Source organism: Amaranthus tricolor, chromosome 16, assembly GCF_026212465.1.
Source record: "Amaranthus tricolor cultivar Red isolate AtriRed21 chromosome 16, ASM2621246v1, whole genome shotgun sequence".
NCBI classification, from domain to species: Eukaryota; Viridiplantae; Streptophyta; class Magnoliopsida; order Caryophyllales; family Amaranthaceae; genus Amaranthus; species Amaranthus tricolor.
The window spans coordinates 8,105,317-8,120,883 of NC_080062.1; the positions used below are offsets into that span (position 1 = coordinate 8,105,317).

Genomic DNA, 15,567 nt, shown 5'->3' on the forward strand with positions numbered 1-15,567 from the left:
ATGCCCGAGAGGTCATTTGATGTCCTTTAATTTCTATTGAATCATATTCACGAATTTAAAAAAAAAAAATAATGCGCAAAATTATCAACATTAACCTAAGAATAATCTTTTGCCACCAATATATTATAATTCATAATTGTATTATAATTTTGGCGTTATTCCACATAGTAGCATCACTATTTTACTAAAAATCAGTGGTATATATTGTTTAAAAATTTTTGTACAGATGTTAGCATCAAAATTAAAAGTAAGTCATACAATTAAATGATAAAAACACCCTTACTATATTTACTTTTGATTTTAACAAAAACAAAAAACTTATTTAAGCTTACACCACCCAAACCCCCACTCCTCCCCTCCCCCAACCACCCTTGCCGCACCGCCCCACGAATGAACCCATCCCCGAACAAAACCCTCCCCCTCACTATCATCGACCGCCACCAATCAACGTACACACTGACAAACAACCAACAAATTGTTGATTGTGATGACGATGATTATGGATTCCTAGCTACATTATGCTACATTATTTACATTCGGATTAAAGGTAATAATTTTCATAACATAAATTTGCAAAAATCAAGAATAAAATAAATGGACAATAAAAAAAATGGCTCTTTTGGTCGGAAAAAACCCCTTACATAGTTTTCTACATCAAATATGAAGCTCATCAGTTACAAATGCCTCATAGTATAGGGACTATGAAAAACTGAAGTCCCTCATATATCACATTCTTCAAAGAATGGTACCCAAAAATGATGGGTATGTTTACAGCTACAGCTCTAAAATAACCCATAACGCGTTCGAGAAAAGATAAACTGGCTGTATGATCTATGCATCTAACTATAAAAGAATTATGCTGTACATTTTCGATATAAGCTATGTGTCGTTACAGCGAGAACTATCTCATCAGCTTCCCTGTCGTTGTTTGGTTGTTCCGACAGATTTGTGGATTGTGTAAAAGAGCTTTGGGTTGAACTACGTATAGATTGCTTGTCATTTCACGGATCCAATCTTTTGAGGGGTGAAAAAGGGTGCTCGGAATCCTTGACTCCAGCAATCTTTGATTTTTCTTTCTCGGCTTCTTTCTCTGCCTTTTTCTTTTCAAACTCGAGTTGTTTGCGGTTCTCATCATTTGCACGATGGAACATCCTAACGAAGTTCAACAAGGTCGATACAACTGCAACCAAAGAGTCAAACGCAAAAGAGCGTATTTATTAAGAGCGCATTCTTAACCATAAATAAGTAAATATCCATTATATCTTTGATAAGGTATTGCCCCCTCGGTTCTTTCGAGTTTGCCCTTCTTCCCTTTTGTGGTCAAGCAAACTCGAGTAACAAAACTAGATTCATTTTGGGGGAATCAACGAAACATGCAATTTGGTTCCTGACCAATAACGGAAATGGCTGATTCAACTTCCCCTAGAAATGATATGTTTTTCCGACACAACTGTTTACATAGACATCATCAACTAGAATGAATCATAGGAGTACCTTGTTCAAATGGGACCTTTATAGGATCTTCACCGAAGTACATAGCCAAAGCGTCAGCATTCCTTCCCTGAAATGTTTATTATAAGGGTTAGTCGCAACATTGGAGATTCAATTTTTTGACATCATAATAATATTCCAACTGAGGTCTACATAAAAAAAAAAAAAAAAAAAAAAAAAAAAAAATGATTCCCATTTAGAAGTCATTTCTTGCTTGACCATATTATTTCTGAAGGAGATAGCTACAATGTCGATTGTTCTAAGCAAGAAATCGAAAAAAATCTGTATACACTATAACCCAAAACCCAAGATTTTAAAATTCTGTGTGCAAAAGTTCATGGAGACTCATTTCATTAGTGTGTAGAACAAAATTCCATTGTCAATAAACATACCACAATAGAATAAAGTGTCGCCAAAGATCTCACTTCACCTTCTGCGTAAGAAAGAAACGCCTTCAAAATCTGTTCATGTTCAAGTTAAGAAAAATTAATTAGAAAGAGAAAAGCGTACACAGTATAGGTGTTCAAAACAAACCTAATATTTACCCGACCTTGTAATCGAACCCGATTTGACCCGACTTCAAAAATAGATTTATACTTATATAAAAAGCAATATAGGCACAAGACTCGACTTTAAACAGACCCGAAACACCTAAAACAAATTCGACCCGATAACCAGAATAAAACACCTCTAGTACACAACTTCCTAAATTCTATTGTTAAGAAGTTGTCTTGAGAACAAATAGTTTTTATAGGTAAGTCCTACATCATACAAATAACATCACACACATAGTTTTCATTGGTACCTGGTAAATACTTTAATTTTGCACCCGAAAAAGGACATATTTTTTATTGTTACCTGGTAAATACTTCGATTTTGCACCAAATATAGGAGGCAAAAACACAGACAAAACACGAAAAATTTTCTAAGAATGAAATCTAGAGTAATGAGACCACAAGAATTTATAATTTATGATTAGATATCTATTATTCTTACACGACCGAATATGGCTAAGGCCGACTTCACTTGATAACGAGAATTTTTTTTACTAATCAACTGAATCTCACTGATGTCAACTGATTTATGGTGAATGCAATTGATCAAACCGATATTTATTTATCAAAACTGAATTTATTCATGTTCTTCATATTTTTTTCATTAAGTGGACAGAGCTTAAAGGTAATATCCACCATGGCAGTAGACAGCAGGCTTGTGTGCTTAACAAGTTCATAAGCCGTGTATTCGTTACATCAAGAGTGTAATTATCCCGATGATAGCGCACTAAATAAGAAATCGTAGTCAATATTAATTATTTTTTGTTTTTTGGATACGAGTTAATAGAAATAATTGACACTTAATGCCAAAAACAAATAATTGTAGCGCAATTCACCAGCTAATTCACATTTTGGCTTCATTATTCGCTCAAAATGGTCCAAAAACCAAAATAGTCTAAAACGACCATGATTCTGTTTTTTAGATTTTCAGTTCGCGAGGAGATGAGTAAATCAAGTGACACTGAAACAAACTTATATTAAAGGAGCACAAACTTAGTTTCGGTCAACAAATTTAGTTTTACGTCTATGCACATTGAAAATAACAATTTCTCCAATTGTTTCAATTTGTTTGTCACATTTTGACCAAAAAGCACTCACAGTTTTAGTCAAAGTGTTACAAACAAACTGAAACGACGAGACTACTTAAGAGCTAGCGACCTCCTAATTTGTGCCAGACTTAACAGACGATGACACCATCACCCTAGTATAGTCCCATGCCAACCTTGTCACTACGACAGCTTATACAGCATGTTAACAATTCCATTTGTTCTTCACACTTTAATAGCAATATGAACGCAAGGAAAACATAAAAATGTATAATCTAAAGCATAGCCCACCTTGCAAAACTCATCTGAAACAGAGCCATCATTTCCCGACGCAGTTAGCTCTTGAACAACCTTTTCTATCCCTTTGCTAATAGCTTGCATTTCCTCCGCTAATATCTTAAGTTGGATCTGCACAGTAAATGAGATATCGCACTTAATGATAATGAATTAAGGATGCAAAATGAGGAAAAAAAAGATAAATATCTGAAAAACAAAGACAAGTTTTATTCCAAGAATATGGGTATGCTACATGAGCCGAAACAACTCAACGTGAGATTTCGTCACTTTATCAAAGATAATATTTCATTTAGCCCTATCTTATTCTAATTTACAACTAATATTATCAATGTTATATATCTTCCGCATGTATTCTCCTTTTGTCTTTCACATCAGTGACTCAAAGATGTAGTCACCGTGAAAATTGTATTCGCGTGATCCTCTTTCTATATATAGGGAGAGCATTACTTGATACCATCACACTTAATAGTTATGACTGAACAGAAGTAAGGTCCAGCTGCACACTTGATATGTATAGAATTTTTACAGAAGCTTACTAGCTTCTCCCATCTTTTTTCCGCTCCTTAAAAATGATTGATACCATCATTCGAGACTTTAAGAAAGCAAACACGACATAATGGCATTACCATCTTCACCAAATTCAAGGTAGCATAACAGTGTATGAAGTTCACATACTCACATATCCCACCCAAATACCGTCATAATGACAGATTGATGAGATTACTTTCCTCTCAAAAAGGGTGACACAATGACTAGATGTCAAAATGAATCAGCTAATAAGGAAATTATATTAAGTTTCGTGCAAATAAGACTGAAAATAGAAATAAGTCGAACCTTTGTTGAGGCCTCCAGATTAACCAAGTCTTTCGGAAAATCAAAAACTTCGGGCAACTTTTCAGCAAGAACCTGCAGTTCACAAACCAGATTTGCATACTTACAATGCGTCACATTTAATACTCATTCATTAAAAACTAATTTAAGAGTCAATACATAACAGTTTCTACATCAAAATTCTTGAATACGTGCAAAATCATAATTGGTCAGGGTGTTAGATAGGTAATTTCCATGTATATAATTTGAATTATGATATGTTTTGAACTCTGTTTGTAGGAAATGAGACCTACTGATATAATGTACAAAAAATATTCAAATAATCAAAATTGGTAAAAATGCTTAGAAAAAACTTTAAATGGATAAGAGGGAGCTCATAAATTAATCACTCATCATGATACTAGGAAAATTATCGGAAGAGCAAAACAATGTACATATCTATTTACAACATCAAGACATCCCAGAAATAAATAATAGGAATATCTATGAACTTACTACGTCATCCAAAAAGATAAGAGCGACTGGCAAGCAAGACAGAGAAACAATTGCACGTGATAAAAGCTCAACAAATTGCAAGGAAACATACGCAACACCAATACCTAAATCCCATCTAGGTAGAAGGGTATAGAAAAACTAAAAGGTCACTAAGAAATGGGGGGCGTCACAAATGACCCTGAGCCCAAACTTATTCATTTGCCTTATTTAGAAAAAACAAATCCAACCTTATCTTATATCTCGAAACGTCTACTTCAGAAAATGCATGCTTACAACCCTTATTCCAACATCATAGACTACGAGTTAGCCAAAATTGAATTATTTACAATGTGGCAAACATACATAAAGGCATTCTAAGCAACTTTACGTCAAGTGCTCAAATATTAGCCAAATATTGTACAATAAGAGAAGAGTTGAAACTAAAGTAAAGCTCAAGAACTGAAAGACCCTTTTTCATGCATCTTTTTAAGGGGAGAGATGGTATAACTATCCAACTTATGCACTTGTTTACTATACACGAACGAATTTGTGTTCGGTGAATAATTCACCTAGTAAAACCTTTTAGGTTACACAGCTTCTCCTATCAAATTTCAATACACATAAGCTTTATTTTTCACATTATTTCTAAGAATATTTTTATAAGTTAGGTCAAACTTGTGAAATATTTTACCTTGCAAAGGTAATGCATGAGGGTCATCTTGTTATTCCGAGAACGAGTATCAGTGAGTTTAAGGAGGCTATCCAGTCGAAATCCCACAGCAGCACCTACATATTTATGTTCAGGGATATTCATGGAATAAAAAAAAATCAAATCATAAAGCGGAAGCATCAAGATTTCACAAAAGCCAATATGTAGAGTTCACATAAAACACAAGCTTGTGTATAACATAGGAAAATAAATACACAAATGCAACAAATTCAACTCACCTCTTGCAGTCCCTTGGTTTAATGCATTGCCCAAGGATAAAACTGTTTGCATGACTCTTTTCAACTTCACCGAAGATCTGATCTGAAAATCACAACACATGCAAATGCATTATGTTATTAGGAGACAAGTTGAAAAAGCAACTTGAGAAGAAAATTCAAGAACCAAGAAAGAACACTTGCCTCTTCCGACGCAGAATTCACTATCTGTAAATTCTTTCTAAGATCAGATACCTGAATTGCAAAAGATATAGTTAAACAAACTTGCAATACAGACAGTATTTGCAGAAAAAATTATCATACAATGATATAATTAGCCGAATTAGTAAACAAACAAAACTATAATTAACTGACCTGGGTTTTAAATTGTATCTTAAATGCAAAAACTCTAAGTTTTGATTCCACTCTTGGCACTTTCATCAACTCTAAAAAGAACTGTTACAAAACAAATGAGAATTTGCAATATTTAGCATTATCCAGTTCAATGTATAATAGACTTTTATTCGCTTTCGGTCTCTTTTTGCTTTTTGCTAACATTAGGAATGTATAGTTATGACATCAAATTGAGAAATGATGAATAAGGAGAGGATCTGACAAACCTGTTCACATTTCCCTAAATTTTCTTTATCACCCTTGTATCCCTGCCCAAGACAAAATAACGAGTTAAAGAAAGTAAAACGTTCAACTAATTGTAGAAGGAAATGCATGGAAAAAATGTTTGAAAAATCAAATAGATTAACCTGAAAGATCAAAAGCTAATGGAACAAGAAGAGTACTTTATCCAATATATTACCTTCAGTAGCTCCATTTCTTCCTTCGTTGGACAGAACTTTATAAGGTTTTCAACCTGATCAACATCCAAAGCTGAATCATCCAAAGCAAGTACTAAATTCTGCAACAAAGTCAATACCAAAAAGTATTAGAATGCGAAAGTCCTCACGTGATCACGCTATATCTCAATCATGACATTTTTATCAGGTAATTAAGACTCGGCCACCGTCTACATAAATAAATGTAAGCTAACTATGATCATAATGATATGGTGCAGCAGGTGCAAACCATCCATGTTGCAACAAAGAGATTTCACAAATCTCACTGCAATCAAGATTTAATACCGTGATTTTTTAGCAAGTACAAACAATCAAAAAAATTCAAAACAGAAAATTCCCTACACTAGAATCAGTGTCACGTGATTCGCTAATTTCCTCGCGAATTGCGAACCAATAAAAAGCAAATTATGGTCGGTTTTGGGCTATTCTTGGGAACATTTGAGCGAATCACAAATTCAAAAAGCGAATTAGCTAGCGATTTATGTTACACTGACTAAAATGCATAGTCAAAACCAAATTTGTTTGGCACAATGACAGCCAGGACATACCATTAAATCAGGCAGGGGAATTTTCACTTTGGTTAGCATTATCTCACAATTGTAAGCCCTCCTAAGCTCAATCTGCAATGAAGCCATGCAAAAAGATTAAATTGCAAAGCAAAAAAAATACATAATACCGAAGCAGACCCACAAAACATAATGTCAAGGCTTAAATTGAAGATAGATTAAGTGCAACATTAACAATTTTCTACTCGACAAGAAGAGTCGCTCACAATGATTTCTATCAAAAAAATTGCCCGGTAGTATTGTTATTCTTTCTTAAGAAGCACCACCTTTTTACAAATCAAACACATGTATTCGCTCACAAAACAAATTGTCAACAATCCCCTCCATATGTGTTGGATGATAATATTAACAATATGCAAGGAAGCATCAATTAGTTCTCGTTTTTCTTTCAGTAGCTAATGCATAACATAACAGAAAGAAAGCCAACTAATAATGACAAGACTTTCTAGTTATGTATTAACTCAAAAACATATTAGATGTCGGCTTAACAAGAGATCAGACCCACATATCTAGGTAATTCTAAAAGAAATTGAATCACCAAAAGGTGAATAACTTTTAGCTAATGCAAATCATAAACACAAACATAAATTTACCAGCTGAACTTTATCAGATTTCGACCCTGAAGCACGACTCCTTGATTGCCCTCCAGCACCCTTCTCAGAACTCGGAACAGCTGCTGCAAATAGGGTCTCAAGTTCTGACATATCAAACTCCGGAGCTCTGCCGAGTAGTCAGATAATTAAAATAGTTCAACAGTACACTTTGGAAACCCATTAAATAGTGCAATCATCAAAACAAGAAAGGTGGATTCAAACACTTACTTGGAAGCCTCTTCTGGTTTCTGAGTCTCTGCCCATAAGCTACCTTGCATGACCCTTGTTATCTTTAACCAATGATATGGCTTCAGATTATTCTTTCTTGATTGAGCCTGATTCCTTGGAGTAACACGAGGAGGGTCCCTTGCCTTCAAGTTAGGAGGTCCAGGGGGTGGAGGAGCAGGGCCACTACTACCAGCCAGTTGAGAATCTTGAGCAGAACTATTAGATTTAGACAGTCGTTTTCCATTAAATGCTGGTGAGGGCGGCACAGGAGGAGCTTTAGAAGAACTTTTGGGCCCAACATGGGTTGAGATAACTTTAGGAGGAGGTGGGGGTGAAGGCACTATAGTAGACTGTTGAGAACAGCCAGTTGAGCCAGCTACTTTAGAATGAGGAGGAGGTGGGGGAGGAGCTTTGACTGTGGGCAGAGGAGGAGGCGGGGGAGGAGCTTTGCCTGCGGGTAAAGGAGGAGGAGCTTTGCCTGCGGGCAAAGGAGGAGGAGGGGGAGGAGGTGCTTTAACTGGAGACAGAGGAGGAGGAGGAGGAGGGTCTAACTGTGAGCTCCTAGCATTAGAAGATTGAGACTGCAATTCAAAAGTTGAAGGTGGAGGTGGAGGTGGCGGTGGCAGTGGTGGTGCAGACAATTGAACTCTAGTATTTGGAGGGGATTGGACACAAGAGGGTAGAGGGGGAGGGGGAGGGGGAGGAGAAGGTGCTGATATCGAACTCACTACACTTACTATAGAAGGATGTGCAAAAGGTGGAGGAGGAGGGGGAGGAGGAACAGAGGTCCTTGAGCTTCTAAACGAAGGTGCAGTGTCCGTATGAAGAGTAAAATCCTTAACTGATCCCACGGTCGAATCAGAAGATGGAAGAGTTACCGATGGAGAAGGATGTAATGCTGATGACTCGGAAGAACCTGATGTTGACATTGAAGAAGGGTGGCTAATTGGCAATATCAATGGTTTTTCAAGCATAGAAGGCTCTGCAAAAAGAGATTCTGTACGTATAGGTCGCAAGGGAGGTGGAGGTGGAGGTGGTGGAGAGGCTAGACGCTGGGGTCGTGCAAATGATGAAAGCTGTTCAGATCTATGTACGTCAGGAACAAAAGAGCCTGAAGTAGACAATGGTTCAGGTGAAATTGTCTCTGAATGTGCAATGGCATCACTCTTGAACGTCACATGATCGTGCAAAAGCGCAGTAATCCCAAGTGCTGACGGTGAACTATGAAATCTTTGCATGGATTTTGGTGAAACTTGCAAGGGATTGTTATATAAGCCAGAACTCGAACGGGAAGACTGAAGTATACGTGGGGAGATAATCTTTGTTTGAGCAGCTTGCTTAAGAGCAGGAAGCAAGTCCTCGGGTTGAGCCTTCTTCGGAATTACATTTGTATCTATAGAAGGTCCAACGGATTGTTTCGAGAGCTTCTCCAAGGCCTTCGTTACAGAAGCTGTAACCTTTTTCTTTGCTTCTAGAAGATCCCGATTTTCTGACATGTCAGATGGACCAACTTCTTCATGAGCATCCGTCTTTCGTCCGGAAAGCTTGGCATCTAATGTTGTTTCTAGAGAGGGCTTGGTTGGCTTCTCTAGGCTTCCGAGTAGAGAATTCTTGATGTTGTCTTCCACGACTTGCGATTTTAAACTATCCTGAAGCACTTCACAAATAGATTCGATCTTACTATCTTTCGGAAGCGTAGCACTCTCCAGTTTCTCTTTGAGGATTTTTGATGACGATATTTTATGAAGAACATCCAGTGCTACCTCAGGCTTTGAATCCATCCAATCTGCACTGCTGAAAATTTCTTGCACCTTTTCAAAAGCTTCAATAGGAAGGCCATCTTTCTCCTCGATAACTGGCAAATCAATAGACGTCTCATCGGTTGCCGAATCTATCTCTGAGAAAAGAACCTGCAAGCAAAAGAAACCCGAAAAAGAAAAAAAATCAAACTTTGGACTCATCGTATTTTGAACCTTATAAAACATATCTATCTATAACTATTACTAAAATAAAACACTGCTGAGATCACCATTTTAAGAAAGTGCTTACGTGTCACTTCCTCAATAAAAGTTTTTCCTCTAAAATACAATGATGATGTCATTGTTATTATCACTAATGTTTATATCTTTGACTTTACTACTTTCTAGTTATGATTTTTTTTTACTTTCTAGGTTACATCACTCAATGTATTAGGGAATCATATATTTTATTTCATTTTTTTCAATTATTTAACAAATGTTTTCAATTTTATTTATAAAATGAGTATTATTTAATGTATTGGATATTTTGAGATGGTTAAAACATAATATACTTCTTGTCTTTAGTTGTGATTTATTTGTCATGAATTAAATTTTCACAATCACTTGTGCGCACAATGCAAAATATCACACAATGTACGTAATGTATACAACAGTTCAGAATGAAATGAAATATAACTATAATGTAAAATTTATTTCTTAAAATTTTAATCTCTTTAGTTTATACAAATATGTTAAAAAATTCAATAAAGTCGTGCATCGCACGGGCTTTATCTAGTATATTAAAGAAAGCAAACAAACACACAGAATGAAATAACAAAGTGAACAAAAACAGAAGGGGAGTGAGGGCACCTCGGTTCTGAAGTTTTTCGGAAATTTATCCTTGTCATCCCACAAGGTATCGATCTCATCACGATTAAGCATCAGAATATTTGATCTAATGAATGATGTGCTAAACATAACCCGGAACATCATCTGCTCACGTTCCAAGTCTTCATCCAAGCTTATGCATTCAAGCACCACATCACCTTGAACACGACAGTGAACATCAATCTTGACCAGTTCACTTTCTGCCTGAAATTATAATCATAAGTAGAAAGTAGACTTGTAAGCACCATTGGGTGAAAGAAGATGGTCATTTAGCAATACAATTATATGATTTGCATCGTAAATAAACAATAGCAACCAGAAAAAGACAAAGCTATATTACTCGGACTTTTCATTTTGCTTCACGTACCCGTGTCCGATCCTTGATGCTCAGACATTGGTATAGCACTTAGACACTTCATTTTAGGAGTAAAATTGCATAATTAGACGTAAATGACACTTGGACACATACCGGTATTCGACATTAGTACACGAGACCAAGTAACATAGAGACAAAGTAACCCTCCAAACCCAGTCGAACATAGAACTGAACTATTATACACCTCAAGAAAATAAACAAAGCACAAAAAGTTCCATCTCACCTGCTTGAATTGCCGAACAACTCTACTTTTTTTGGGGGTTGAAAACAGCACAATAGGAGTCTGGTCAGAACCAGGTGAAGGATCCCGTCCATAGATTCGAAGAATAGGTCGGCAACCGCCCACTCCATCAATATTAGGGATAAGCCTAAGCATTATACAGTCCACAGTCAAGCCCCTGTCGGGAGGGGGCCATTCTGAGTCCAAGTTTCTCCTAGATACATATTGAAGATATCTCAACTGCGAGGGAATTGGATTCAATGGGAACATCAACTGCAAAAGCTCGCGAGGAGCTTGTCGGTAGATCATATCCAATGTTTTCTGTTCCCCATTATAAAGCTTTCTATAGATTAAAAGTGCAGCTAACATGAAAGCCAAAATAGGCCAACCGCCTCGTTCACAATGCATTAAAAGCACATTACGTTGACCAAGTAAAAGCCAGCTATCACCAGATTTCAGGCAATGATGGACCATCTCCAATGTGAGCACTGGACAACCTTCATATTGCCGAGGATAATCTATAACAGTCATGTCATACTCCGACAATATATTCCCGATCCGGCTCTGATTCTCTCCCTCATGAAAGTTGAACACCATGAATGAAGCGTCAGGCAAGTGATCACGAAGTTGACTAGCTATTCCACCAAAGTAGCCTTTATAATGATCATCCTCCACCACATCCGTTGTAAAACAGCAATCAAAGACTAAGCAGAAAAAAATAAAGAAATCAAGTCATCAGAATGGTACTTCGGAAATACAAAGAAGTTGCAGTCACCAAAAAATATTATTAGACAGAGCACATGAAGATACACAACACACTGGAAATGAAAAACTCAAAGAAATGAAACTTCGTACAAACCCAAGTGGCATATGAATAAATAAAAAATGAAAACATAAGTGTTTTCATGTTGACAGCCTGAAACTTCGATGATCCGACACGCCCAACAAGAGAAAGAAAGGCATATTGTCTAAAACTTGCATGAGATTTCAATATTTACACTAAAAAAGCGATGCTAGTAAAACAGCACAAACTGAACCCTTATTTGCACACCCAAAGAGGAAAATAATTAATTACAAATACTGCTCCCTCCATCAATTTTTCTAATTTAGTCCAAAGTCCAAACTTTTTCAAAATTGGCAATTATACTTAATTGTGTAAAACCATCAAGTATAATACTCCCTCCTATTCTACCCATTACTCTCATTTATTTTTTGTCACTAATCACTTATCACTCTTAATTTGTATTGTATTCTTAATCTATAAGTTAAAACATAGTCATGTGGGATCTTGTTTGATTCGTCTCAATACAAGGATTTTTAATATCAAATTTTTAAAATTTATGATATAATTAAAAACAATTAGAGATATTAAGGTTTAAGTTGTCTCGGCAAGTGTGAGAAAATAAATGGAACTAATAGGTTGAATAGGAGGTAGTATCAAGTAAAACCCCATTCTTTTTTTTGTGAGAGTGAAGACAATCAGTCGATCAAGTGAAGACAAGTACGGAACCATGGACAAGTGCATCTCTGCAATGGTCAACGGATACGATAACAAATCTGGACCAAACATAAATGCATAGTAAAGAAAAGGAAACTGGAAAAAGTCAAGAACTCTAGAACTAGGGATTAACTTGTCCTTCTCCAAGTTTGATATCTAAAACGAATCCCAAATGTAATTTGTCATTAAAAAATCCTTCTCTGATACAATGCATTGTACATTGTAATGGTGCTTTACTCCGCTGGATGAGTAAGTGATGGAATGATGGTAACTCATATGAGTAGCCAAGGCAGCATGACTTCGAAGGGTTCAAGGACTAGGAAAAAGTCAAGACTTTAAGCAACGAGTGAGAATCACATATGCGCCCCCCACAACAACAATTCAAAATGTTAAATTGCAGGAATTTAAGCCCCCTTAGTTCTAATTAGAAAGTAAGCTTATTGTAATCAATCTAAATGGAAGCATCATGATATCCTGTCCGCAGCTACTCAAAATTGCTCAGTCATAACACTAAGTGATTCTAGTATAAACATGCAAAGCAAACGAAACGCCAGCTTGTCAAGGATTCCAGCTTCCAAACCCTTCATACGTTATGCCAATAAAAAATGAACATTTTTCCTAGGATAGAGTCTAAAAATATTACTAACATTGTAAAAGTACATGTATGGATTTGGCCATTGCACATGTTGAAGTTGAAATCACTCAATCTAATATAAATAGCACTTTAGAAATAACTACAATTCAAATGATAAACAAATAAGCAATCATGTCCCTAATAGCTAACAAACCCTTTGACATAATCGACCATTCAAAGAAATGGTACAAAACGAGTAGGTTTACCTTAAACTTCAACAAATAAACCCATTCATTTGATCTAATGATTAAACATCAATAAAACAAGACGACAGTGAATAAATTTTTTTTTTTTGGAAAGGCCAGATCACGCAGCAGGACAAGACAGTAATCACCAGAAATGAACAAAGGAAATTAAAAGGCCATATCTCAAAGGTATCTAAACGGTAAACAGGAGGATCAAATACTAAAACCGATCATTGCTTACACATAGGTGTTACTTTCATTTAATAAGGATATTTTTAGAAATGGAATTGTATGTACCGTTTGGTTAGTGGTACTAAATGGTGGTAATAGAAATGATTTATAGTGTAAAATTTCATCAAAAGTTCCATGTGATTCCCATGGTAATGAAACTTTAATCACAAAAAAGTTCTTTTGTTTACAAATTTCCATTACCAACTAATACCATTTCTCCCAATGGTAATACATTGGAATAAATTCTATGAAGAAAATGAGATGATTGAAGGTGACAAGCATGGCCATCATGGTAGCCAAGAGATTTTTGAACCAAAATTACACTAGTTTTCATTCTCATCACCACCATTTATTACCACTTACCAAACGGGCCGTTAATCCTAAACAATTAAAGAAGATTGTAAAGGTAGCTTCTAACACTTGCACCAATTAACTAAATCCTTTTGCAAGATTAGCAACGATCTAATCCGAAAAACAACTAACAAATTACACCACAACATTAACACTACATAATCCTTCGTTGGCATGAGCTATAGAGTCGAGGTAAGCTCCTCGTTTCATTCGCCTAACCTATCTTGACTGAACCATAGCTCAACATAAACAAAAACAGTCTCACGGTCCAGCATAAACTAGGGTCTAGGAGTAATTCACAAACTCCCCAAATCAAACTGCAAATCAAAACGTGCAAAATTTAAGCTATATTGAGTCATGTCAGCTAAATACCGATTCATTCAGCTGGTTAATTACACTCACACAGGACTCAGGTGAATAGTCAATAGTGATTAGAATTGAACCATAATCTTGTCTGATGTTTTTTACCAATAGTGAATCGAAAACAATCTCTTTGTTATCACCGACAATCATCACTAACAAGTTTAAGATAAGATTTGCATACATCCACTCCTCAAAAGTGAAACCTGCTTAGGTGGGAGCCGCTAAATATTATTGGGATAATGGAATGTTGTTGCATAATCACACTTTATCTAGTATAATTACCTTATTCAACATTATGATAAAACAAAATACAAATATCAACTTAACCCATCAATTTTCAAACCTCAACGTTCAGTTTGAATCATATACTCCCTTAAATCATACTCCAATCACATCAAGATTCAAACTTTCCACCAAATAAGAAATCAACTTCAACCCAGAAACCTCATTCCAAAACACAAACAAAATCATCCACAATGACATTGAATCATACAAGAAACTACTGAAATATAACAATTGGCATACCATATATCCTTTCTGCAATCTCCAACAACCCATCAGGAGGCTTCCGGTAGAAAAACTTTCTAAAAAGCGCCATTTTTTCCCAAGTGAAAGATCAAATTCCACGACCAAAATTATGTCAACCCATTTCAGTTGAAGACACCCAGATCGAATTTCAATGATTTATAAATACCCACAATGTCAAAAACCAATAAAATTATTGAAAATTTTGCTGCAGATTAAAGAAAAGCCCAAATCTTTCTGTTGTTAGTTTAAATTTGGTTTCTTCACCTTCACACTTGCAGCAACTTCAGAAGACTTCGCTTTCAATGAGAGGAACACAACGTGGTGGGTTATGAGAGAGAGAAGAATAGAAAGATGAAAATGTTTTTGTTTGTTTTTTCATTGAAAGATCTGAGGTTTGTCTTTTGAGTACTTTCTATTATTGACATTATTGTTACAATATTTTGATGTGAGAAATAATTTTGGGTAATCAAGTGTCAAATTTGATGATGACATTTCTCACATTTGAGAGAAAACAAACTTGCCCAATTTTGAATTTTTTTTCCATAATAAATGTCCAATTAGACCTAAATTATAAAAATAATGTATATAAGATTTGATTTTAATCTATGATAAAATTAAGCAAGATGAAAAAATGAGATAGTTAAGAATTTATAGTATAGTATGGCTAAAACAATCTTTGACAATTTTAAGTTGCGATAT

General features: G+C 35.6%; 1 protein-coding gene across 1 annotated transcript; it reads right to left on the bottom strand.

Moving 5' to 3' along the window:
- Window positions 1-593: 593 nt before the first annotated feature.
- LOC130802821 (formin-like protein 14) lies at window positions 594-15,322 on the bottom strand. Its single transcript, XM_057666907.1, has 17 exons — window positions 14,866-15,322; window positions 11,082-11,782; window positions 10,465-10,686; window positions 7,856-9,765; window positions 7,628-7,754; window positions 7,017-7,088; window positions 6,432-6,530; window positions 6,238-6,279; window positions 5,993-6,073; window positions 5,822-5,872; window positions 5,642-5,723; window positions 5,385-5,479; window positions 4,223-4,294; window positions 3,383-3,499; window positions 1,884-1,952; window positions 1,495-1,561; window positions 594-1,180 (listed from the first exon to the last, which is right to left on the bottom strand). Exons 1-17 carry the CDS (start codon window positions 14,936-14,938, stop codon window positions 1,002-1,004), a joined length of 4,059 nt encoding a protein of 1,352 aa, XP_057522890.1. The 5' UTR covers window positions 14,939-15,322; the 3' UTR covers window positions 594-1,001.
- Window positions 15,323-15,567: the final 245 nt, after the last annotated feature.

What these genes read in the sequence shown, in the direction of transcription:
- LOC130802821 (XM_057666907.1), bottom strand. Translation starts at nt 14,938, where the DNA reads ATGGCGCTTTTTAGAAAGTTTTTCTACCGGAAGCCTCCTGATGGGTTG. An exon ending in AAACCAGAAGAGGCTTCCAA is followed by an intron (nt 7,755 to 7,855) that starts GTAAGTGTTTGA and finishes ACTACTCGGCAG; the next exon opens with AGCTCCGGAGTTTGATATGT. An exon ending in TTCCCCTGCCTGATTTAATG is followed by an intron (nt 6,531 to 7,016) that starts GTATGTCCTGGC and finishes ACTTTGTTGCAG; the next exon opens with AATTTAGTACTTGCTTTGGA.